Source organism: Fundulus heteroclitus, unplaced genomic scaffold (genome assembly GCF_011125445.2).
Source record: "Fundulus heteroclitus isolate FHET01 unplaced genomic scaffold, MU-UCD_Fhet_4.1 scaffold_36, whole genome shotgun sequence".
Lineage (NCBI taxonomy): Eukaryota > Metazoa > Chordata > Actinopteri > Cyprinodontiformes > Fundulidae > Fundulus > Fundulus heteroclitus.
The window spans coordinates 4698880-4724927 of NW_023396770.1; the positions used below are offsets into that span (position 1 = coordinate 4698880).

Below are 26048 nucleotides of genomic sequence, written 5' to 3' on the forward strand. Positions count from 1 at the left end.
TCCAAATGCGATAAATTGTCTAGCCCGTCTTCAAACACATCTAGCACAACTCTACTGTAATCTGATGAAAGTTACCTTTTCCTCTTAATAAAGCTCTAATGCAAAGCTAAATTTAACAATTTACCACAACAACAACAGCAGTAAGGAGCTGTGAGAGGAACCATCCTCCCCAGGAGCGTTTATTGCACCAGAATCAGAGGTTCTGTTTGTTTACCCCGGATGGTGTCGGCCCAAAGACGCCGGACCTCTGCACACTTTCCACAAGTGCCTGGAAGTATTTTATCTCTCCAAATAAGACCAGGCGGATGCTGTCAAAGCGACAAGCTCCTTATCTTCCCGCTGAGCGTCTTTCAAACAGATGAGAACGGCGCGGCGCTAAGAGGATTTCTGTTTTGCTTGAAATTAATTTCTAAGCAGGCAGATGGATTGTAATTTGCTATTTTTCTGTATGGAGATGTGCTTGTTTCTGTAATCAGAATTTGTTTTAGTGGAGAATAATTAGAAACTTCAGCGGTGTTTGGATGGGTGTGTGTGTGTGTGTACCTGTGATGCAGAGAGCTGCTCTGCTCTCTGTGGTTTCTTTTTTTTTCTTTTTTTACAAGTGTTTGTTTATGCCTGCAGGCTGCTGGAGTTTAGCTCCTCTGTGTACTGATAAGCTCTCATCTTATGCAGAGCATTCTTGACAGATTCATACATCAAACTGTGCGATTTGGCTGAAATAAAAATATCTGCTCAGAGGTCATGTTTGTTCAGAGAACTGCCGCAGTAATAAGGTTCTGGAAATCTGCACCAGCATACAGGACGTGTTCCTCCACAACATCTGAGGATTCTGTGTTTGTGATCACAGCCATGTTTTAAGACGTCGCTCGATCAGCCTCGGGGGTCACGTACCTGGAGTGGCGCGTGTCTCTCAGGGCCCGGTCGCTGGGGATGCGTTCGCTCTCTCTCTGGTTGAAGGCGTACAGCGTGTACGGGTCGTCGCCGGGCTTCCAGCGCCGAGCGTTCAGGTAAGTCCGCTCGTCGAAGCCCTCCAACATGTCCTCCCACTCCGCCTCTGAGATCTGGGAATCAGGCCGCAGGTTAGAGGAGCAGCGGGTCATCGTTTTCAGGTTAGGTTGATCTCTTAGTAATCAAATGGCGTTCATTTGGACAATTAAAATTAAATTTATATAGCGCCAATTCATGATACATGTCATCTCAAGGCACTTTACAAATAGAAATTCAATCAAATCCTCCATTTCTCTTGGAAATTACAAGAAAAAAGTCAGAAAATTCTGAGAATAAAGTAGTATTTTTGTAAGAGTAAAATGAGGAATGTGGAGCATCTTTATACTTTGATATGAAATTTCTCCATTTTAGAAGCTCCTGCTTTAGAGTTTAAACAAATATTAACGCGCCACATGTTCCTATTGTTAAATGAAAACAACATTATTATAGTACATTTTTAATTATTACCTCAGCATTTTACCACCTATACGTTAAATTAACTAACATGCACTAACTGTGCATATTAATGTGTAATTAAGCTAGGAAGCAAAGCAACACCAGGGTCATATCAAAGTGTTAAAAGCAACTGGAAGAAGTGCTATTTGGTTAAAAATAGGACGATTAGCTCTAGCTGTCCAATGACATTTTAGTGTGTAAAATCCAAAAAATCGTTTGGACAATTAAAATAACATTTTATTTCTATAGCGTCAATTCATGATACATGTCATCTCAAGTCAAATTCAATCAAATCCTCCATTTCTCTTGGAAATTACAAGAAAAAAGTCAGAAAATTCTGAGAATAAAGTAGTATTTTTGTAAGAACTCTTCCCCTTGCAGTAAAATGAAGAATGTGGAGCATCTTTATACTTTGATATGAAATTTCCCCACTTTAGAAGCTCCTGCTTTAGAGTTTAAACAAATATTAACGCGCCACATGTTCCTACTGTTAGATGAAAACCTTATCATGGTCCATTTTTGATTATTACCTCAGCATTTTTCCAGTTATATTATTTTACCACCTGTACGTTAAATTAACCAACATGCACTAACTGTGCATATTAGTGTGTAATTAAGCTAGGAAGCAAAGCAACACCAGGGTCATTTCAAAGTGTTAAAAGCAACTGGAGGAAGTGCTATTTGGTTAAAAATGGGACGATTAGCTCTAGCTGTCCAATGACATTTTCTTTGTAATCGCTCATCATCGCAGTGGATGAAAAACGTGAGATTTAGTCATAAATGTCACATTGTGAGAGTCAGACACTGGGCACAGTATCGGTGCATCTGCTGCTGCTCAGAACGACGAACGCTTTAAAAGCATCTGAAGCTTTTAGAGGTCATTTTACTAAAGGAAGATTCAGGGCGGCTTTTACCTCCAGCTCTTTGCTGTTTAACAAGATGAATGCGGGACTTCAGGTTTTCATCCTCATTGCTTCTCTGTGTTGTGACTAACTGCTGCGCTTTGTCTCTCAGCAGCATTCGGTGTTTCTTTGCCCCGCCAGAGGCTTCACGGTTACGCTAGCAGAATATTGTTTTCCAATCACGTCTCCTGAACTATAGGGAAATATGTAACATGGCTGTGAAGGATTTTCCTGCTTTCACAGAAACCTACAGGTAGGATTCAGTGTCAGAAGCTGATTAAATGTCTGCTTAAATCAGCTTCCCTCATAGACGGGTGCAGACACTGAAAGGCCTTTTAAAAACAAGCTGTGAGACGAGTTTGGGTTCAAGGAAACTGGTGCCGGGTCCGTACTCTTGTAATATGGTTGAGGTTGGTACTGTCAGCCTAATGTTAACCGGTGATGGAGTTATTCTCAGGGAAACGGCCAATGGCGTCCTAGTTTTCATCACCTAGCTGTTGATTTCTGGTGAAGCCGAGTTCTTCATCAATCTAATCCAGCCAAACCTGCCCTGCAGCACCATGCTGCCACCACCATGGGTACCTGCTGTTTAAGTTAGAAACATGGGGAGAAAATTGGAGAAAAAAAACTCCACTTCCCCCACACACTATAAAAATGTGAAGAAAATTCATAAAAAATGTCAAAGATTATATATATTGAGTCATTTTCCTGTTTTAAACCTCAAACACAGCTCATATAAAGACTAAATTACCGGTTCACGTGTTTCTCTGCTTGCTTGGTGGCTCAGTCACACAGAACCGTGTGTTTTTCTGCAGAAGACTCAGAGTTTGAGCTCCAAAGTAACTTTTATTCTCTGCAGCTTCAGGTTTAGCTAGGACACAGCCGCTGGGAAGCCGTTTCCTTCAATGGGAGTTTCTTTGTAACAGAGACGGCACGACTCTCTGTGTCTGCATGTTGCTGCGGCCCCCACTGCTGGATCCAGTCGCCACCTTAACACTGCAACCCTGCACAGATTTCCTGTTTTACCCGATTTACGGTGAGTGAGAGAAACGCAGCGCTGTTGTAACGCTGTTTAGCAAAGGCTGGACATTTAATGCAGTGTTCTTAGGTCTGAAAAGCTCGCCCTGACATCTCCAAATATATTCCTTTGAGATAAATTTTTTGTCTAAACAATAAAGTTTTCCCCAGAAGCTCGTTAGATCGTTCAAATTTCAATCAAGCTGAGAGGAAGCTGCTTTCTTGATCAGTAACTTCTCAATCTGTGGCGTTGTAAAGATGGCGGCACGTTGGCAGAAGTTCTGCTGCTCCAACATGTTTCCGCTCATGGCAGCCCTAATTCTGGTGGTTCCTGAACATCGAAGCCAATCTCCCGCCATCTAAACAGGGCCAGGTCTTGGTCTGTTTCCAGGTATTTTTAAAGGGGTGACACACGTGACCGCAAACCCTTGAACACAACATTAATGCTTTCTAGCAGCGACACAAAACTTGACTTTTGCAGGTAAAAAGCATTTTCTGCAGTCATTCTCAGAACTCGGATGAGACCGAGTTGATGCCTGGAAGGCTTGAAATCATCGCTAAAAGCTGCAGTGTGCTACTCTTTGGAAAACAGACCCTGGTAATGAAAGACATATGCGGGGAGTCGTTAATAGGCTGAAGCTTGCTTTTAAAATGCTAATCAGGAAGCTAGACCCTGGTTTTAGCAACAATAAAGTCCCTGATTCTGCAGAAATGCCAAGGAGACTTTTCTTTCTGGTAGAAGTAAATGAAAACATGGACTAGATCCAGTTCATCTCCTAACAGCTGGCTGTGGAAACACAAGAGTTGAGCTTCAGCCGGACTTTCCCTGCCCTGGACGCAGCGCGTAGCTCAGAAACATCATTTCCAGGAGCGTGTCTGCATGCATGACGCTGTCTTTGAAAGCTGAGGTGCTGTGTGTGTGTGTGTGTGCGCAGGCCATCTTTGACTCGGTGGGGAGGAAGTGTGTGTTCAGGTGTGTGTTTGTGCAACGCACAAGAGCGAGAAGATGTTTCTTTGAGGGCGAGACATATAAAGAATGTGTTCTCTCCTGCACTCTCCGGATCATAAACACAACACAGGAGCTCAGGCTAAAACCCCCGGAGGCCATATTTCTCCCCAACGATCACACACACCGGCATATAAAGGAGACGAATGGACACACACACACACACACACACACACACACACACACACAGGGTCAGAGCGTCGACGGTGTGTGTAACAGAGCAACATTTACGGTGAAGCAGCTGTCTGGATGGAGGGATGCTGCAAACGACTCTCCGTCCCCCGTCTTCTTTATTTTACTACAGTCCTGCTCCGTCTTCTCATTATTCAGCCGTACGACTTGCTGAGGCGACACATTGTCTAAATGGGGCCATTAGAGGGCTGAGAGCCGGAGCCCGCGTGTGTGAGGAAGGGAATGTGTTCCTCCGTGTCGCCGGCTCTTCCCCCGGTGGCTGTAACAACAAAGCATGAAGAACGAGACTAAGAGGGGAGGACAGAAAGAGGAAGACGGGGGAGAAGACGGCGTCTAATGAGGAAGAGGAGAGGCGACGGAGGGTGACAGAGGAACCGCATGGGGAGGCGATGCAGTGGTGAGCAGCACGAAAATCCCGGGTTTAAACCTCGGCTGCTGTGTTTCCGTTCTGAGTTTGTTCCTTTCCGTGCGTGCGTGAGTTCCCTTCATCTACTATGGTGTCCCACAGGGATTTCAGCGACATGGACAACAAGGAGAACCCCCCCCTGTGCCATATTTTGGACATCTGACTCTAATGTCTCAGACTCCAGTGGAGGGCCGGTGTCCTGCACCTTTCATGCGTCTCTGCTTCAACACACCTGACTGTAAATGAGCTCATTAGCTGAGCTCTGCAGAGCCTGGCTGCATGCTAGTGGAGAGGTTTAGACATTTGATTCAGGGTTTGTAGGAAAATATCTAAGTTTGAGACCCGCGGTCCAGTGCTGGTGCAACGTGAAATATCTTTAATATGGACAACTATGAACAAAACGTTATTCAGCAGTTTTGTTAACACGCCAGAAGATCAAGACGTTTATGCTTGAGCTCATCTCAGGTAAAGCCTTCCCAGAACATATTAGTGAGCAGTAGGTGCAGAACATCAAAGATGTCCTGCAGAGAAAAGATTTAACACCGGCTGCTGCACAACAACTGTGATTGCAAACGACTACCTGGACAAAAATTCTGCATAAAAAGGAATATTTTTCCTGTCAGACTGACTTTCGCTGCCTCTGATGCACACTTAATGTATAATTTAGGAGATAAGATGCTGAAACCCATAGACTGGTTGGGACATTATGAAGGAAGAGTTAAAAGAATAAGAAAAAATATAAGTTGATATTAATACGTATCATCAACATGTTAATCAGCAAAAGTGTTGTAACGAAATGTCTTCCTAAACCCATACAGCCGTATCATTAAACTAACATAATCTGTTATATATTAAATAAATGATACAAAATAACACTAAATGGTTAAAATAAACAGATTTTCTGTAACCGATGAATAAGGAAATACATCAAAAATAACTGTATTAAAACAATAAATCAGGAAAGAAGGGATTTTATTGGCTCTGATGACAAAAGAAAAGCAACGAAGAGTAACTAAGAATTAATTCAAAATGGAAAAGAGATTTAAAATATAACAAAAAAGCAGAACAGGAAGAAGAGAAGATTAAAACAGTAAGAAAGGTCATTATGGGAGAGAGCACCAGGCTGGAAGATGAAGCAGATTAACGTGAAGCAGAAATAAAACATGAAACGGAGAGGACAAGAAATATAAATAAAACCTGTAAGGGAAGGAGAAAGATGAGAGGTGGAGAAAAAATAAGTGATAAAGAGTATCATGGAGAATTAATTAAACTGAATCCACATGAGGATTAGGTAACAGGAACGGGTAAAAGAAAGAAGAGGCAAACAACTGCAGGCGTCTGAAATGTGGACAAGAACTGAAAGCAAAAAAAAAAAAAAAAAAAAAAAAAACACTAAGTGAAAACAGAACAAAGCAAAGATGAGGAGTAAAGGAGGAGGAGGAAAGAAAAGATGGAAAAACAAGAAGAAAGAGCGATTAAGCTTCTCTGAGTTTAACCCACACCTGCGGCCTCCCCGCCTCTGCGTGATTTGTTTGGGTCTCGTCTCGCTGGGAGCTCAGGAGGATCTGCGTTCAAGGTCCAATCCTATTTACACGACACAGACACACACACAGCTTGTCTTCTTAATGCGCCGTGGCATCCTCTCAATGCCTCTCACCGCCGCTAACACCAACACAGACATTCAATTAACAGACCCCAGGCACCAACCGCTGGACAAACGCTCCGGGTCTCAGTGTGTGTGTGTGTGGTTTCACCACCAGGGGAACCCATTAATTCATCCAGACCAGACGGACTGATACATTTAGAATTATAATGAGGGCGCCGACTCCAGCGCAGCCAGGTGTCACGGTCGAGGCGTTACGCGCCGACAGCTCAGGGCGGAGGGAGACGGCGGGGAGGACGACGCACCAGAACAAAGAGGTTTAGGCTCTGCTCTGCTAGCAGGAACGCAGCGGATCTCTACCTCTACCAGAACTTTCTACGGTTCTGGGAAGAATGACCTACAAGCCGCAGAAAACTGTTTAACCACCTCCCTGCTTTAAAGGCATATTATGCAACATTTTTCAGTTAATTAATGTGTTCCATACCGTTTTGGATGATTAAATGAGTCATTTCAGGTCGAACAAAGGTTTTCTCGGCCGCCCTGGTGGTCTGTGGGGGAAATACCGCACTTGGAATGGCGTACCGCGAGCGAGCTATTTTTAGAAACGTAACGTCACGAGGACGTCACATCACGTGGTACGAGGTAGGACAAGCTTGCATAGTCCGTCGCTGTTTTGCTGTAAAAGAGACGTGCGTTACCCTTGGTTTTACTCGGTAAACGACTGCTTTTTCCAAATCTAAGACCATGGTTTTTAAACATTGTTGCTATGGAACGTGCAACAGCGACTCGAGTTACGCTGATCGGCCGCATATGAAGGATGTTTTCTTCAAGACTACCAAGGAGAAATGTGTGCGCTGGGTACACCGAGGCGGTCGGCCTACATAACAGTTCAACCCGGAAAAAGTTACCAAATTCAAGTACATATGTAGCAAGCATTTTGTCGGAGGAAAGGGCCCAACCGAAGAACATCCTGACCCAATTCCAGCGACATCAAGTCAAGGTAAGAGTATTTTGGTGGCCGACATGTTAATATTGAAGCGCCTGCTACCATGATAGCATATAGGCTATCATGGTAGCAGGCGCTAACATGATAGCCTGCTACCATGATAGCTTACTCAAAAACATTTCAAATAAGACAAACATTAAACATATACCGATCCCTGGACGGTGATTACAAACAAAAAAAAAAAAAAACGGCCGATGACGCCATGACCGCCGCGCAGGAAAAAAAAAACAAAGCTTACCGTTCGATCAACTCGGCCAGTTTTCCGGTCTTTTTAAACCCTCGACACTCAAGCCATCGTTTGAGCTGAAGGTTGGTGTGTTCTTCGACAGTTCGGCCAGTAAACCGTGTGCCTGGGACATCGTCTTGGGAAAGTTTAACGGCTGTAAAGTCGGTCACATCGCTGGTTCTGTTGTGCGTGTAATAGCTGGTTGCTACGGGCGTTCTCTACCTGTATGTCCTACCTAAGCGGCAAAAGGGGCGTTGCTCTTGAGTCGGTGATGTCACGTGCGCGGTACGGTATTGCAGGAGCACTCGGCCCGCACACACAGGCTCAGAAGTCTGGTGCATCGCGAGAGTCGGTCTTGCTTTACGGCGAGAACTGCTACACGCCCCCAGTGAAAGGCATGCTCGTTGGTAGCGCAGTGGCGATATTTGTGCAGTTATCATGGCGGAACCAGCGAGAAAACAGCGAAAGCCCATGTTGGAGCAGACAAGAAAGAGGAAAAGGGCTCTGGACAGAGAGAGGAGTCGTACACGGGTGAACATCAGGAAAGCTTTTTCAGAATGGCGAGAGCTAAAAGAAAAAGAAGGCTGACGCGGACCTCGTGTTTCTGCTGATGCGATTGTAAGTAACATTGGAATGGTTTCTCTCTCTCTCTGTGCATGTTCATACCTTCACTGTGTTAGTCATTGTTTGTACTGCAGTTTTTTCCACTTTTCGTTGTGTTCGCCTGTCTGCTAAGCTCAAAACAACCGCGCCTGGCTTGACGGAGGAACCAGAACAGCTGAGCATCTTTACAACAGTGCACTTTTACTTTCACCCTCTGGGGGGAGCCTCGCTGGAAAATCAACCCCGGTTGCATAGTATACCTTTAAGCTAATCCTGAATTAAATATTGTTACGCCTCGTTCTTTATACTGCTGCATTATTTAGCAAACTTTTGCTTTCGGCTCGCTGTAAATGCCGTCTCCGATGACAGTCTACACCTCTTTGGCGCTGATTTTCTTTTCTTTTTGACGCCGGACAGAGAAAATGCTGAGAGGAAAACAAACCATAGGGTGAAAAAAGGGATTTTGGAGCAGTGAGAGGCGCATTATGGTTTCTCTGATACATAGAGAGTCATGCTTGACGGATTATTACAGGCGCTGTGTCCAAACGCCACCTGAATCCATCGTCACGCAGCCGACATTTCAGAAATCCAAAAACTGCTTCACAGCTGCAGGATGAAAGCAGAGAAGCTGCTGAAACATGAAGCCAAACTGGTTTATTCAGGGGAAATAAAATAACATGCGTTGTTTTAGATGGGGAAAATTCACTTTTTAATGAACCCTGCTAAGAGTAGCCGGTCGTGCAACGCCTCCCTGAAAACCTCTCAGTTTCTACAACATTAAGCCATGATAACTGCCGTCTACTGCAGGTAAAACACCATCATTGTTTCCACTCTTTCTACTTCTCCCCTACTGCCTCGCTGATAAATTCATTTTCTATGCTCTCCATCTCTATTTTGACCGTTCCCAATGGAAATCTGAACATATTCAGTGCCTGCTTACTTTTTGTTGTTGTTGATTTCTGTGCCCCCCTGCTGGGATGTTGCTCTCCAAACCAGACCCCTGCACCTATCCACCTGTCTCAAAGCACCCCGGGTGGGACGGCCTCACCACTCTAGACACTTTCCGTTCGTTTGGATGGTTGGTCTCTGGTGCTTAAACTTTCTGTCTCCCATTTCAACACGTCCATGCTTCATTAAAAAGACCGGGCTAAATTATAATGCACATCAGATTCTGTACGGTTCGCCTGATGCAGCAGAAACAGTCTCCCAGGTTGTGTTTGTTCTGGTCAGCTTCATGGATCATGTGAAGCGGACTGGTTTCAGCACACAGACCTTCCTGAGGGAAAACAACCTCTACGAAAAATGTAACCGCACAAAATTTATATTAGGGCTTGTGCTGGACGATAATTCAATAACGATATATATATATCGATCAAGAGACATTTATTGATGATAGAAAAAAGGGTTAGTAAAAAGTAGTGTTGCACCGATAGCGATACCAGTATGAGATGGGGCCCCGATCCAGCACTAAAATGGTGGTATCGGTATCGGCGAGTACCAACCGATACTTGAACGCTTGAACGCAGCCTTCTCTCTCCCGACTAGTATTATACATGTAACATAAGTTCATGAAAGTTGCACTATTTTGGCATTTGAGAGCCAAAACTCAGGGTTTAAAAGAGATTATTCAATTATTAATGTAATCTTACTGTCTTACTGTTGCACTACTATTATACATGTTATAATTTCATGAATGTTGCAATATTTTGGCCTTTGAGAGACAAAAGTTTATTCAACTATTGTCACCCATTCCAAGTAGGCAATAAAAAGTTCTACTACCCTTAGTAGTATGCAGTTTTTCATATATACACACATCAATTTCAAACAGATGGTATCGGTATTGGGGCCAAAAAATGGCATCGGTGCAACACTAGTAAACAGTTCAATAGAATAAAGTTTTGCTTCCTTACACATTTTAGCCTATCATGTATGTTAATATTACATCATTACAGCCTACCAACCAATCAGAAACGCAGATCCAGGAAACGCTCTGTTACTAAGCCCCGCCCCATTCAAAGACTTCAGAGAGCACGCATTCTTTTTGCTTTTTTAAAAATTTGTAGTTTTGGTAAAAAGTTGGTTGAATAAAGGGTTGAGTTTGAATTCAGTGATTGCGTCTTTGTCTAAAAATAAGTCGCTAAACATCCGCATAAAATGGTCAGGGCTGTGCTTAAAACATATGTTTTGAATTTGTTGATAATTATCGACATCAATTAATATGATTTCTATTTTATCAATATTCTTTTTTTTCTATATCGTCCAGCTGCACAATTTATCGCAAATTTATTGCCATCGTAATATCACCTGATGATTAGTTAACGCTTATCAGCTGGAGAGCAATAAGTGTTAACCAATTATTTAAGCACCCTGCATTCAGGCTCCCAGTGCCTCTAATATGTTTGGTGATGTTTGTTGTTTAAAAATAAAAAGATTGAGAAGATAAAGAGGTGGAGAAGTTGCTAAAGTGGAACATTTTCATTAAAGCCTCGTGTTTGAGATGGACATGATAAATGTTTTTGTTTTCTAATAGCTGGATAGAGAACCCATTAGCCGGGAAACATACAAACACTTTAATTATTTCTGTATTAATCACACGCTATATCGTTATTGCAATATTTACCAATATTATTGCATATCACCACTTTTCCTAATGTATTGTTTTTCTAGTAATTCTGCTCTCAGAGCGCTTTACACTACACATTCACACAATCAGACCAATACGCAGCTCAGCAGGCGACTTGGAGTTAAGTGCCTTGCCCAGGGGAACATCAACATGTGAGAGGAGGTATAGCTGGAATCAAACTCTGAGCCTCAGTCGACCCTAAATAACCGTCCCTGGCTGGTCGTTAATAAAAAAAAAATCACATTTCATGGGAGGAAAAAAACGTTTTAAATTTTTTAGACCAACCATTTAGGAAAGAAAGCAGCTAAACGTGTGGCTGTATATTGTTTTATTAACAGAGCTCTGTGTTTTTCTGGGAACGGGGAAAGAAAATCGGCATAAAAAACAGGCGACAGCTTGAAAATGGTTGTCAGAAAAGTGAGTGTTGTTAAATCTGCCATGCTCTGTGGGTTTCATAGCGCCAATTTAAATGCTACGTTTCAGTTAGCTGGTTTTAAATGTCATATAGCGCGTGTTATGGGTGTGTTAATCTTGCCTTGTTTCAGTTTTTATTTTATCACTAAAGCTTTGTGAATGAACTGCTACTGAGATGTTCTTGATTGTTTTTGTGGCCTTTATGGACAGAAACCTGAGAGAGAACGAGGAAGACGTGCAGCAAACGCTTCATGGTTGGGAGTTGAACCCTCGCACCACTTCACGGATTCTGACACTTCTCGGTTTTTGTTTTGAGACTTGTGTCCAAGATTTAGTCCCAAGTCACACGTAAGTCATCCCAACGGACTCCATTTGGACCGGGCAACCTGTTCCTGTTAGCTGTAGCTTTGTAATTATGACCAGAAAGATTTTTCTCTCTCTGAACTCTGCAGTAAGTGACGTCAGCTCATTTCAGAGCAAAATAAACTTTATTGTCCAGAGATACTTTCAGATCTTCAAAATAAAGGCATCTCCTGCTAATTTAATGTATACATTTAACCTTGTTTTAAAAAGTGAATTTAATTTGTGTCTTTTCATGAATCGTTTAGATTTTGGGTATGATTCACGTTGCAGGACAGATTATAGGTTATTTTTTTATATCAACCCAGTTTGATGATCTGAAACATTTAATTGTGATGAAAAAGCAAAAAATTTAATAATAAAAAAATCCATAAGGGTACAAATACATTTTCAGAGCATGGTAAATAAAGCTCTAATTAGAGCTTTAGGGAGGAGGATAAATCAAACACAGGAAACATCAGGTGTTCTCCAAGCTTTAACAAGGATAACGATCTTCAAACATGAGGATAAAGAACTATGATTTGCATTTATAACCTATTTTGATGTAATGTTTTAGGCAGACTGGATTACAAGATGTGATGATGCATCATCCTACCACAGCCAGCCTCATTTTTCTTTTTTTTATATAAAAACAGGGCTGTAGATACCCATACATATGCATATTGATCCTTTTATGCTTTATTTCCTTCCCTCTGAAATGCATATAGTTATACTTGATGTTTGTACACTGCAAGCGCTTAAAAACGAAATTTAATTCCTTGTTTATGCTCAAAATCTTGACCAATAAAGCTGATTGTGATTATTTTAGTCTCTTGAGACTTGGAACTTATGAACAATCAGGGAAAATCTCCTATTTTTAGTTAATAACTCTTTGTCATCTGTCTGTTCCAGGAGAAAATCTGGCATCTCCTCCCTCTCATCTTATTACAGAATCCACAAATGTGAGTTAAAACCGTCGTTCCAGCCTCTGGGAGCTGAAATGTAATTAGGATGGCCCGGGGAAACGGCGTAAAATAGAAACTCACATCCCTTTAGGGAGTCCTGGACCCGGGTCAGCAGGGTTTTCACCACCATTATGAGTCTCTTGTTGCTAGGATTTAATAAAAAGGAACAAAAAGTTACATTTTCCAGTCATTTCTCAAGTCCTCTTGCTGGGTACATGGATATGGGTTCAGCTGGTTCAAAGTCTGACTAAACTTAGGAATTACAAGCTTCTTGCCGTCGTTCTGCTGTCGGCATCAGCCGTCTCATATTTCCAGCGAGCTTCTGCGTCACAGCTTGTCACAGCGATTGAAACGCCGAGCCGAAGAATTAAAGAAGAAGGGGCGACCGCTGCTAATGAGGAAATCTTTCTTTGAAGATGTGTTTGTGCTTGTCTGCGTGTAAAAGGAGCCAAATTAAGGCTCGCTGTGCACAACGTGGAGAAACCCGAGGAAACGTGGCACCTTTTAATAAAACGGACATTACACAAAACAATCTGGGTTCCTGTGAAGTCCTGCTCCTTGGTGTTAAAATCTGCAGCAGTCAGAAGATGGATTACCTGTTCCGTCCCAGGCATAAAACCTGTGTCGGCGTCTTTATTATCTCCTGTACGGCTGCACAACACCAACACAAGCGCACACGTGTCATCCCCTCCATTATATTGTGATGAATCACTTTTGTTATGACTGTAATAAAGCATCAGAACACGTCTTATTTCCATTAGCTCGCTTCTGTTTGCTTAAAGGCAAATTCGACTCAGAGGGATGCTGCTTTCCAGGAGCGTTTCAGTACTCAGACAACACGGCAACCTCCACATTCAGCGGTATTCCCGTCAGAGATGAGTACAAAGCCTCAGAGTAAGTCAGCCTCTCTTTACACCACAATAAAATCACAATGAAAATATTAGAAAAAAGATTGGAGTTTAGTTGAAAAACGAAATCCAATTTTTAACTGAATCATAAGGTGGTTTTCTTATTGGCACCACTGCTGTTAATATGCAGAATAATCACCTTTTGTCAACAGGACACAACCTGTTTTCCTCATTTAAAACAATCAAAGCATACAGAGGGGTCTCTGTCTGTTGCAATTTGCAAAATTTATTAAATTCTATTTATTTATTTAGTCAGTCATCAATTAAGTTGTTTTCAACACGACAAACAATAAAATAATTCAAAAGTTCTCAAACAAAATTGCCTCCGTTAAGAGCAATTTTAAACCATCAGGACAGTAACTTTTTCTAATTTTCTGTGTTGTTTGATTAAAAAAAACTTTAAGAAAACCTTTGTTCGACCTGAAATGACTCATTTAATCATCCAAAACGGTATGGAACACATTAATTAACTGAAAAATGTTGCATAGTATGCCTTTAAAACCTGGGAGTACTGCCATCTAAGGCCGTAACGGCACACCTGTTCACACAGGAAACATGTGGTACAGTCCTGTCGGTTCGGTACGCACCTGTACAAAACTAACACTTATACCTGAGCAGGTAGCAATGAGGTCTGGTCCGTAGCTCACGGCCAGCTGAGGTTACTCAACTGAAACCACTTCAAGCCAAAGACCTGAAGGTAGTGGAGGAAAACCTGCTGATGTCTGAATCCAGTTACCTGTAGCTTCCAATCAGCCCAAACTTTTACGTTTCATGAGACGCAAGCTGGAGGAATCTCCCCTGATGAATGGCTGGGCGTGCTGCGTTCAGGTACGGCTGGGACTCTAGACCGTCGAAAGGTCAAAACACCTGAACTGAACATGTTTTATTAACACATGTGGACACAGTTTCATTCAGACATTTCTAACCTTTAACATTGACTAGTTTAAAGTGGTTTTAATGTATAATCGGTCTATCTGGACATTGGCTATGCCTGCTTATACCACTTCAGTTCTTATTTAGCACACCTTTTAAGTTTTAGAAAGTAAAAAATTGTTTACTGTTGACCAAAGTGAAAAAAAACTATATATTTATTATTTTTTATTATCAAAAACCTGAGCATGCCGCAGACAAACCTAAATGTGACTTTAACTCCTGGTTCCAAAGAAACATCTGAATCACCGTGTTCTCCAACATGGCGGCTCTTTTGGGACATCTCTTTAAATAACATGGTCTCTTGTCTTTCCTGTTTTGAAGATTAGCTAAGACAAAATGGCCTCAGTGTCACATATTTACACCAGAAAGAGAAGCAGGAAGTCAGGCTGCTAATTAAAGGTCCGTCTCCTCTTTGATCAACTTAAGAAGTAAAACATGATGTAAAAAATGCTTCAGGTAAATGTTTTTGATGGGAATTGTTAGTGGTGCTGCTAAATTTGGTGTCAGTGATTTTATATAAAACAAATATTTCATTTAATTTAGTTTGTTGCTGCGACTTTGGCCGGAGAATGATGCAATTTCCCTCATCTGTATTTCCTGTATATATGCAGCATTTACTATACAAACTATGGACAGGAATATTTCTTAGTGTAGGATTCTCCTCTCAATAAATAAATGCACTCAAATTAAAGGTTGCAGAGTATTTTTAGTCTGAAATCATCAAGGATGAATTCATTTTAATGTTTGTTTCCATAAATTTACCAGGGGTGCCGATTAATTTGAAGGCGGTTTTAAGCATTTGGTTTCTGTATGATTGCTTAGCTTTTCCTTTCATATAAGCCACTTTGACCATAAGAAAAGAGATTTATAAAGGTTATTTTGGGGGTGAAAAAAAATACAATAATGGCAGAATTGAAAAGAAAAATCATGCTGGGATGCTAAATATATTATCAGGCGACAAGAAAAACGCTCTGCAGAAATGAGGCAAACACATGAATATGGATTTCTGGCTGCGGATTAAGCATTATGTGGCACAAGCTGGGAGTGAAATCCTTATTTCAAAAACCTGACGGAGATAAGCATCCAGAAGGCAGATTATACCGGCTAAACAAACAAAAGAAAACAGAGATGGGTGGGATTAGTCACAGCGAGGTCAGATGCTGAACAAAACATCAAAGCTAGAAGCAGCTCGCAGCACGGCGGCATTAATTTACGCCGTTTTTCCTCCTAAACATCTTATCTGAAGTTTGCCAGTTAATTTTCTTGTTTTTTTCATGACTATCTTGTTATCTCAGAGAACAGCAAACTGCTGCGTTAGATAACTTTAGATCTGTAGATCAGTGTCAGAGCGGTGGCTTCGCTCTTTGTAGGTCGGCTCACTGAAGAGACGCCAAAGCAGCAAAGATGCCGTCGCTGGAAATCGTGGATCTCTGCTTCACGTCGCGTTTAATCAGGCTGGAGGAAGCGGGACGTCCACAAAAAGTTTAGTTCACAAGGAAACTCTGCAGCTCAAAAACCCGCTTGTTGGTGTCAATTTGGCCGCGGGACACATTCAGACAAGAAAGTCCTGAAAACAAAATCTGCTCATTTAAAACTTGATCTTTTTTCCTTTGGCTTTTGTTCTTTCTGCATAAAAAATAACTTATATCACAACATAAATCAAATCAACGAGCAAAAACATGACCCATATAACTATTATGTAAAAATAATTCAAATTTAGGCTTTTTCTATATTCCTTTTTTTATTATTTTCCCCCAAAACATCTTGAATCATACCTCTTAAAGGAGAATATTTCTTTCTAAAACAATGTACCTATTATTTTGATTTGTGGTTCTTATCCTAATTTTTCAACAACAGCCATTACCAGCAACATCTAGAATTTAGATGCATATCTCTTGGTGAAGATTCTCAGTCATCCAGGTCATTATCAATCCAAAAATGTTTAAAAAATAAAACAAGAAGTGCATTTGTCAAATTTTTTAACCTTTTTTTGGGAAGATACGTATCTCCTTCCTCAGTTATCTAATCTAACTTTTGTCGTTTTCTATCCATACAAACCAGACATCTCCTCTTTAGAACCACATAAAATATGTTTTAGCGTGTTAGAGGGAAGCGGCACGCCTCCTGGTCGGTTGCATACATGAAAACAACTTTCACCTTAACAGGATAGTGAAATATTTCCTTCATTCATGTCAGACAAAGTGTCATTTCTCTGAATTTTATCCAGGAAACTTAGGTTTAGATCTTGGGTTTTTAGGATATTTGAGTAGTTTTGTTTATTTTCTGGCTTGTTTCCATTCTGCTTAACTACTGGGTTGAGTTGAGGGTAAAAATATGGTTTCCTCCTAAATTACAGCCTGTTTCAAGCCATGCTGGCTTTTTTCTTTCTTTCAGAAGCAGAGATAGAGATCTGTTGTTTGCTGAAACACTGGTAATTATTCACAACACAGAACTCTGGTGGTCTCACTTTTTCTTTTAGCGGGTTCTAGGAAAGTGCTTTATCAAGAATTTACAAGTAAAATTGTGTCAGTTAGCGGCTAGAAATTACACTTTCATAAGTCGTATGGCCGGAGTTTTCTTTGAAACCTTATTTACAACTTCGTATAATATAAACCCTACAGTTCAATCAAAAAATATATAATTCAAAACGGTTTTGAATTATTCTGTCTTTTTGAGATTTCAAACACTATATTTTTCATTAATTTGTTGCATATTTTTTTCATGAATAACACTAATTAAACCTTTTGCATGTTAGCTCTTGTTCTTATAATTGTGCTGCTGCACGTCCTGAGTTTAGAAGTGTCTAGAATAAAAAGAAAATCTGTTTTTCTCTTCATTATTTTGAATATAATATGAATACGAATTGATATGTTTAACTCTTCTATCTGTATGAAGGTGTAATATTATTTTTAAAAGTTTCCCTCCAGCCCCATAATGTGGAGTCCAGAGAAATGGTGTTAACATTTTTCAGTAAAGTTGCACCAATTTGACTTGAAGACCGTGTTTCTGGTCTGAAAACAGAAATCAGAGCCTTGGTGGCATCAGCTAACCTGACAACAGCCAGCTGCATGTATCGCTCCGCCTAGCTCCACTCACATACATCTGGGACACCGCCATAGCAATAGCCTTTACTGAAGGCTGGGCCTTATCAAAACTCCTTGCATATGATTGGATAAGCCACTTGTCTGTCATCTTTATCGACGTGCTATTTCAACCACTCACACCGAAGCTAACCCGTGACGCTGATGAGACCGACGCAGGAAAAAAAAACCTTTTTTTTTATTTTTTATGTGTTTGCGGCTCTAGTGCAGGGTTTCCCGCAGCGCTATCTTGGCGAGGCGGCCGCGGAAAACGTGTCGTCCCCCCCCCGCTCCGCGAGCCGGTCAGCGGAAAACATGTCGTCCACCCCCACCCCCCCCCCCCCGCTCCGCGAGTCGGTCCGCCTCGCATAAGCAAATTCCTGCGGGAAACACTGTAGTGGCACGCATTTTATTGACAGTGAGCTGACAGGAAGAGGGGGGGAGACAGCCGGCAAAGCGCCGCGGGTCGGAGTCGATCCCGGGCCGACCGCGTTGAGGACTAATAGGCCTCCTTATATGGTTCGCGCTAACCGCTAACCGCTCCGGGGCGCGTCCGCGTCCCGGAAAACAAAACTTGCCAAATCCGGTCGGGAGAAGGGCGAAAACATGGTTTCCACCAACAAAAGCCTTCAGAGGCGTTCTCTGATGTTCTTTTAATGAAACAATATCAGATAGATTGGACAACACGGAAGAAATAGCAGCATCAATGTTAACGCTTGCTTCCTCGATGCGAGCCGCTATTGTTGTTGGAATCTCACGGTGGCTTCTCCACTACGTCACATCCATGAAACACCCGCCCTGCGTCCTGATTGGCCAGACCAAAAATTTGGTTGGGGAAATCACTTTGAATGAGCGGTGTCCCAGATGTATGTGAGTGGAGCTAGGCGGAGCGATACATGCAGCTGGCTGTTGTCAGGTTAGGCATCAGCATCATGAGATGAAGTGTTTTGTTACCCTTTTATGTTTCTCATCCAGCCGTTTGTTTCTGTTTAAACTCTTCTCTTCTCTTCTCTCCCATTCTGCCCACTTTCCTGTCTCTGCTCCTGGTCTCCCCCATCTCTTCTTCTTCTCTGTTATTGTATACGGCTGGCCTCCCCGTGCTTATTTTCTCGCCCTATCCCCTTCGTCTTCATTTATTTCTCCTGATTCTAGCGCCTCTCCTCCCTGGGTGAAGTGGCTGCTGTTTGTGTGAAGTCAGGCCTTATTGAGCTCAGGTCTGGGGAGAGTACCCCAACATCAATACTGCTGCACACAGACAGAAGAATACACACAGTAAGACAAACACCACCACATCCATTTTCTCTCTCATCTTCTTTCTCCAGCGCCGTTTCGCCCACCAGAAGTGAGGAGAATACACTTATATGTTCAGAGGCATCTCTGTCATCAATTTAAGGCTGAGTATAGATCTCTCTCCCCCCCCCGAAGCAGCAGAGCTTGTTTGGTTTCTGCGTTGTTTTCTGGTCCAGCTCATACATTTCTGCTCATAAACACACAGACGTACAAATATCTGAGCAAAACAGCCTGAAGAGAGGCTCTGCGTTTAGATTACAGAGGAACTGGTTCCTGATCTGTTGGGCTAATCTGTAAAATGTTCACACCAACCTTTAAAAACACCAAATCAATCATTCTGATCCTAAATAACCTTCGTCTGTTATTTAAATTTAAATCTGCATTCTTAGCTTTTCTTGCCTGTTTTTCAGCATTTGGTTTAGTGTTTTAATCACAGATCAGGACTCCTGGAAACCCGGTGCGTGTCTCTGTCGTTGCATTAGAGGAGAAAGGTTCACTAATTAACGATTGGGATTATTAGGAAGTCATGAAACTGTAACACCTTTGCTTTGTGTTAGTTTGAGAAAGTCCTAAAACCTACTGGAACAGAGCAAAACCCGCCCAAACATCCTTTGTAACGCAGGACACACGCAGCGATAATTCCCTCATGGCCCTTTAACTTTATCTCTGAAAGCAGACACGAAACTCTCCGCAGTGCAATAAATCACAGGAAAAAATGTTGATGAAATTGTGCAAATCAAGATTCGATCTTTGTGTCTAAATGTAAAGGAGGGTTTTTTTTTCTGTTAGAAGCTGAGAACTCTGCCAGAGAGAAAAATAACTCAGATGCTGATGCACGTTTTACATAAACTCTTCTGCTTTTTACTGCAATGTCAAAATAAAATGAAAGACGTGATTACAGATTTTTCTCATGATTCACTGAGCGTATCAGTCAATATATAAAGGGTTGGAAAAGTAAGAAATAATACAAAGCCATAGGACTGGATGATATAGAAAAAAACATATTGATAAAATAAAAATCTTATTGATCGATATCAATAATTATCAACAAATTCAAAACATGTAGTTTAAGTGCCACTCTGGCCATTTTATGATGTTTCTTAGCGACCTATTTTTAGATAAAGACACAAACACTGAATTCAAACTCAACCCTTCATTCAACCAACTTTTTACCAAAACTACAAGTTTTTAAAAGATAATAAACAACGAGTGATCTCTGAAACTCTCTGAAGGGGGCGGAGCGTTCCTGGGTCTGCGTTATGATTGGTTGGGAGGATGTAATGACTGTAATATAAATTTACATGATAGGATCATATGCATAAGGAAAGAAAACTGTTATTAAATTTTACTTTTTACTGACCATTTTCTCTGTCATAAATATACATCTATGGATCGACAAATATCGTTATTTATCGTCCAGCCCTACTAAGCCACTAAATCTCTTTCAATGGCAGCATATGAACTTTAGCATTTTTAGTCCTTCTATAATATAAACATACCAAACAGACTCAAAGTGAGAAAATAAGCCACTCTTCTAAAGTAATACAGAACAAACGATCTAACGCCATTATTGAAGGTTGTGCAGATTCTTGGTGAGAAGAAACCAAATAGCTCAGAAGCTATTTATTTTCTATAAATTAACAAAGCTAAGGTGCTGCTGAAAGAGCATCAAGCAAAGGGAAAATCAAAGATAACTGTGACCAGATAAGTTAAGTGGGGCACAAAAACTCAACGTCTATTAGCAGCAACTCGTTTATTGTGATGCATACAACCTGACTTTGATCAATGTTAAATAAAGTAGATCAATTAGCATAAACCAACACACTAGAAAATCTATTTTATATAAGCTAAATGCTATTTAATATTTATACATAAAATTATAAGTAAAGGTTCACTCATAATGTTAATGTATTGAACAAAAGATTCACATCAATCCTTTAATGAGCCAGCAAGGACAATTTAATTAATATTTGCTTTTAGTTTACATTTTCCAACATTTTATTCCAACTGTTTTTTTACTTGCTTATATTCTATTTTTATTTTCCAATGTTTTAATCATGTAAAGCTCTTTGCATTGCCCTTGTACTGAAATGTGCTATAAAAATAAATCTGACTTGCCTTGATGGTCTCACACTATCCAGCAAAATGTAAACGTAACGTGTTCATTTCCAGCGTTTTGATTGGACGATCTGAGCTTGGGGCCGTAGGATTTGTGCCCCACAGCCGTCTACTGAGCGGGTCGGGAATGTGTAACGCGATTTCCAATATTTAAACAAACGTTGGTGGACCGGCCCCAATATCAAGGCACCTCAAGAGGATTTAGCCACTGAGCATGTTAGTTTTCTGGCAGACTCAGATATATGGACACACATGTTTCTAACAGAATTTTACTGGTAAGGGAATCAGTCTTTTTTACAATATTAGTCTATAGAACGATCCTGTCCTGCTGATTATTATGAACATAGAGCTTCACAGCGATATCTGGTGGCCCCACTGGCCCCAAATGCAGGTTTCTGCACCTCCACCATCAGTTTCAGCCTTGCTGGGTACGAGAAAAGTCGCTCTGTGTCTTAAGCAGTTTGTCAAGATGCAGGTGGGGTTTGTTTTTGGGCAGACGACTGGGTGCCACTAAGTGTGCCTCCCTTTGCAGTTGCCTTCAGCTGGCACAGTCCTCAGTGCATGAATTTCATGCAAAATTCAAAATCTGTTTTATTTACGGGTCACTATGAACCTGGTCCACCCAGGGCATAGGAGCCTAAATCTGTTTATATGAGTCATGACTGTTGTAAAACTATATAATACATTGTCCTAATTAGCTTAATTGTGCTTATATTTAAGTTAAACTCATATGTGGCACATCATTCAAACCGTAGTTTTACTAAAGATCCATGAAATTGTAAAATACTAAAGCAGGCTACTGTTCAAGAAGAGGCAGGTTTGGTTAAGAGTTAAATAACAGCAACACGAGGAACTGGATCTGTTCTTCTCCAGGTTTTGTACTCTCTGTAGTCGACCTCTGGCTTCTGACCTCCTGGTGTAGGCAGCAGAGCTGAGATGAGGTGGAGAGTCCCAGCAGAGATCAAGACAGGATCAAATTGCATATTCATGGTTCGGAGAAGTGCCAGACGTGAAGGCATCGGCCATAGCTTACAGGAGAAATAGTTATGGAGAGCGCACGAGGTGAGCAGATACGTGCCTACATGAGTTTCTGTGTAAAATCTGCTTTATATTTACAGCGTTTCTCCAGCAGCCCTGCAGGATTTCATGTGTCTGTTCAATCAAGTTCATAACTGAAGAATAACAACCGGGGCTGATTTTCTGTGTGTGTCTTAATGCACGTTTCTGCATGCATATTTATGAGACGACAGATGGGGAGTGATTTAAAAGTTACCTTGTACAGATGCACGTTTTACCCTTCACACGTGTGTGTGTGTGTGTGTGTGTGTATATATATATATATATATATATATATATATATATATATATATATATATATATATATATATATATATATATATATATATATATATATATATATATATATATATGCAGAAAAAAGCAACAAATTAAAAAACTGTTAAAAACTGCATGCAGATGTATTTAAATGCTGAAGCTTTACTCTAAGCTTTTAGAAATGATATACATACAGAAGCCAATTTCTTTTCTAATAATTGATTGATTGATTGATTTATTTTATTAAATTTGCAAAGGCGTTATTTCAAAGTCTGACAGCAGTCATTGTTATGCTTTACAGAGGCGGTATTAATGAAACCTGCTTCCTGATAGATATACATGTTTTTGGACCAATCACCAGTATTTTCTGCCGCCACATTTCTGCAGCAGAGAGGAGTGAGCAGCAGCTCCTATTAATCAGCGGTTTGCACATGTGCGGGGTTGATATTCTGGGTTGTTGTTTTTTTTTTTTCTTTTTTTTCCCAACGAACTGCATACACCGAACAAAACATTCTGTCACTTTTTCTCTGTGTGATTGTTTCCCTTGTAACCACGGCCAAAAATCGCAGCACATCCATTGTCTAAATTTTCTGAGACTGAGGATTTGTGTCAGGAGACGCTGTGGGTATAAAATAAGCCTCTTAAAAAATGTTTCATTTTAAACCAAACAGAACATGTGTTCTTTCCAAAACTTCCAATATTTACTGCTGTTTACGTTCAAACAAGCCGACACGCCGCGCATTCAACATAAACTAGATTATTAAATATTGGCCCACATGAATCACAGAAGGTGAACCGTCCCGGCAGCGTTTACTGCCACCCCGGTTTTTAAACCGCCTTAGAGCAAATATCTCTTTTATTGCAGCAGTAAATTCTGATAACATTCTATAATATTAGTGTGAATAGATTTATTCAGTTGATTTTAACAAAACCACCAGAGGCACGAGTACTGACAGGCAACAGAGACCACTGAACGATCTTTCCAGAGTGATTTTGGTTCTGGAGAACCATTCCTGTGTTGATTTGGCCGATATGTTTTGGGTCATTATCCCCCTGATGGACCCAGTAATGACCAATTTTCAAGATATGGGAAGAATTGACCAGATTTACATTTTTTATGTCCAAGTATTTTAAAGAATACAAAATACCACAACATCTATCAAGGTTCCCTTTGGAAGAGATACGGGCCCACAGCATCACAGACCTTCTACCTTACTTCACAGTGGAGATATATATATATATATATATATATATATATATATATATATATATATATATATATATATATATATATATATATATATATATATATATTTTATTTTATTTTATTTTTTTTATTCACCTCGTTTTACCCCAAGTTTGGAGATTTCTGAATCCTGTAAAATCCATAGAGGTTCAATGAATTTTGCATAGAGGAAAAATAAACACAGTTTCTTGTCACCTAGTAGCCAGTGGCTCTGAGAAATCGCCTCACGTTTATTACCAAAGTAAACAGGAATTCAAAACCTCCTCAAAAGTCTATTAAACAAACAAAAAAGTATGAATAAAGGGATTCCTGTTGGTCCGACTAACTGTGATTTTGTAAAAAAAAAAAAAAAAACAACACTGTTTTTTTACTTACACTTATATTATGTACTAAATAAATGATATCAAATTAAAATATGGAGAGTTTTTTATTTTCTGTGAGCAGTAAAACATTCATATTGTACAGAGATGCGCATAAATGTGGCCGATGCTGTGCCTACACGGCACTGTTCTGCGCAAAGACAGCATAAAATCAAACTGATACACTTCATTAAAATGAAATAAATACAGGAGAAGGTTCAAGCTTCTTGGGGCAAATCCTGAATATAATAATGAGTATTTTACCAAGGGTAACAACAATGAACAAGCTTTTAATATTAATTTATGTTGTGAAATAATTCACGAAAGGCCGGTGAAACATCTGTGATGTCATTATGTCTGGAGAAATGATTTTTAGCATTTAGAATAAGGGAGTTTTCCTATTGTTTGACAATCATCCACATCAAACAGCTTGGAAAGCTTAATTTTCAGATTCCAATAATATTTTAACAAAGGTTATGGGATAATGTTGGTGAAAAGGTCCAAAGCCAAGTTCTGACAGTGCAGAGATGTAACTCCAGCCAATCAGCTCCTCCTCCTCCTTAATTTCCTCCATCTCCACTTTAAGCTCTGAGCTGCTGCCTGTAGATCTTTACTTTCAGCGAAAGCCGACAGAAATCCAAAAGTGCTGTTAAAGACGAACATAAACCAGCGTTCCCCGTCTTCCCTGTCAGTCCTCTGACAATAAATCTCAGCAGTTTTAAGGCCTTGATTTCCCCCGCTTCAGCCAAGGCTACATTTACCGAACCAGTACTGAAGGATAAAAGTAGGAGGCTTCCTGTTTGGCACATCTATGATTCAGACGACGTTCCTCCCCTTCACGTCTCTAAGCCACACAAACCCAGGTAGTGGTCCTCAGAAATGCTTCTCCAATCATAGAAATTCCTCACCTCCCTCTAAAAAGCCTCCCTGCGCCGTCTGTGCATACAAAGATGCTCAGGATGGGGTTCATCTGAGGTGAAGAGAGGAGGTCAGCAAACACTGCAGAGCAGCCTGAGACTATAATTCCCTCTCAGCGAGAGGCGTTAACACGAAAACAAACTTAACAGAGGAGACGAAACACATCAGGTATTTGCTCTTTCCTCTCACCACCCACCTGTCACGCAGAAACCCAAATTCCCTCCCTGTTCGGCTCACCTTTCGTCTTCATCGAGCCTTTTTACGGAGAAATATGATGATAAACGACCTGCGGATTAAAAACAAACTAATAACACAACAGCGGGATCTTCCAGTTGAAGAAACAAGAAGAAAATCCTCTCACAGTTTCATTATTAAATGTTTTGAAGGTGTGGAGCTGTGTTTGTCCGGGAAGCCGCAGTAATATCTGCGTTTGGGCCGACTGGGGAAAGAAATCATTTCAGAGGAGCGGCAGGAGGAGGAAGAGGAGGAGGAGGATGGACGTATCAGTCCTCCATGAAATCCTCCTGGTTATATTGCTTTCTTCCCACTCTTGGCGAGGAGATTAACAACTAATGGAGCGGATATATCTGCTATTAGCGCCAGCGACCACAACAATAACAACCATGACAACACTGACAGCTTGGAAAGTGCCGCGCTTAAGATGACAGCTCTAACAGCGGCGTTACACGCACCAGAAGGATGTCTGCTTTTTGTTCTTCACCAGCGTGGGATTAGCATCCGTCCTGAGACATTTAAAAAAAAAAACAGATGAGCAGGACCCCTGAGCCAAAAACACAAACAAACAAACTTTAGAGACCGAAACAACTCTAGTTTTACTGCAAAACTGAAACGTTTGCATAAAGCAGGACTGCGATATTTAAGTTATAAACATTAACCTTTAAAGGAAGTTAGATCAGATAAGCCTCATTGTTTAAGAGCTAAATTAGGATTTGAAAGTCAAGCGTAAACGTATAAATGAATGCCTTTATTTATCTCTATATAGATGCATTAAGGCTACATTAAGACAACTGTTGCATTTTAAAACAAATCTTGCAGCAGAGGTTTCAGTCAAAGCTTGAAACTTTTAGTTTATCTGCACTAAAATTGTTAATGTGG

The 26048-nt window shown here is 40.8% G+C and overlaps 2 protein-coding genes across 3 annotated transcripts in view; both read right to left on the reverse strand.

The window, feature by feature from the left end:
• The window catches only part of LOC110368380, a 718672-nt gene that overhangs the window by 589182 nt on the left and 103442 nt on the right, over positions 1–26048 (reverse strand). The gene's annotated exons all lie outside the window — the stretch shown is intronic.
• The window catches only part of galnt14 (UDP-N-acetyl-alpha-D-galactosamine:polypeptide N-acetylgalactosaminyltransferase 14 (GalNAc-T14)), a 235686-nt gene that overhangs the window by 192163 nt on the left and 17475 nt on the right, over positions 1–26048 (reverse strand). Inside the window, exon 2 of the mRNA XM_012853687.3 lies at positions 892–1061. Within this exon, the coding sequence (XP_012709141.2) occupies positions 892–1061 (170 nt within the window). The remainder of the gene's footprint in view (positions 1–891; positions 1062–26048) is intronic.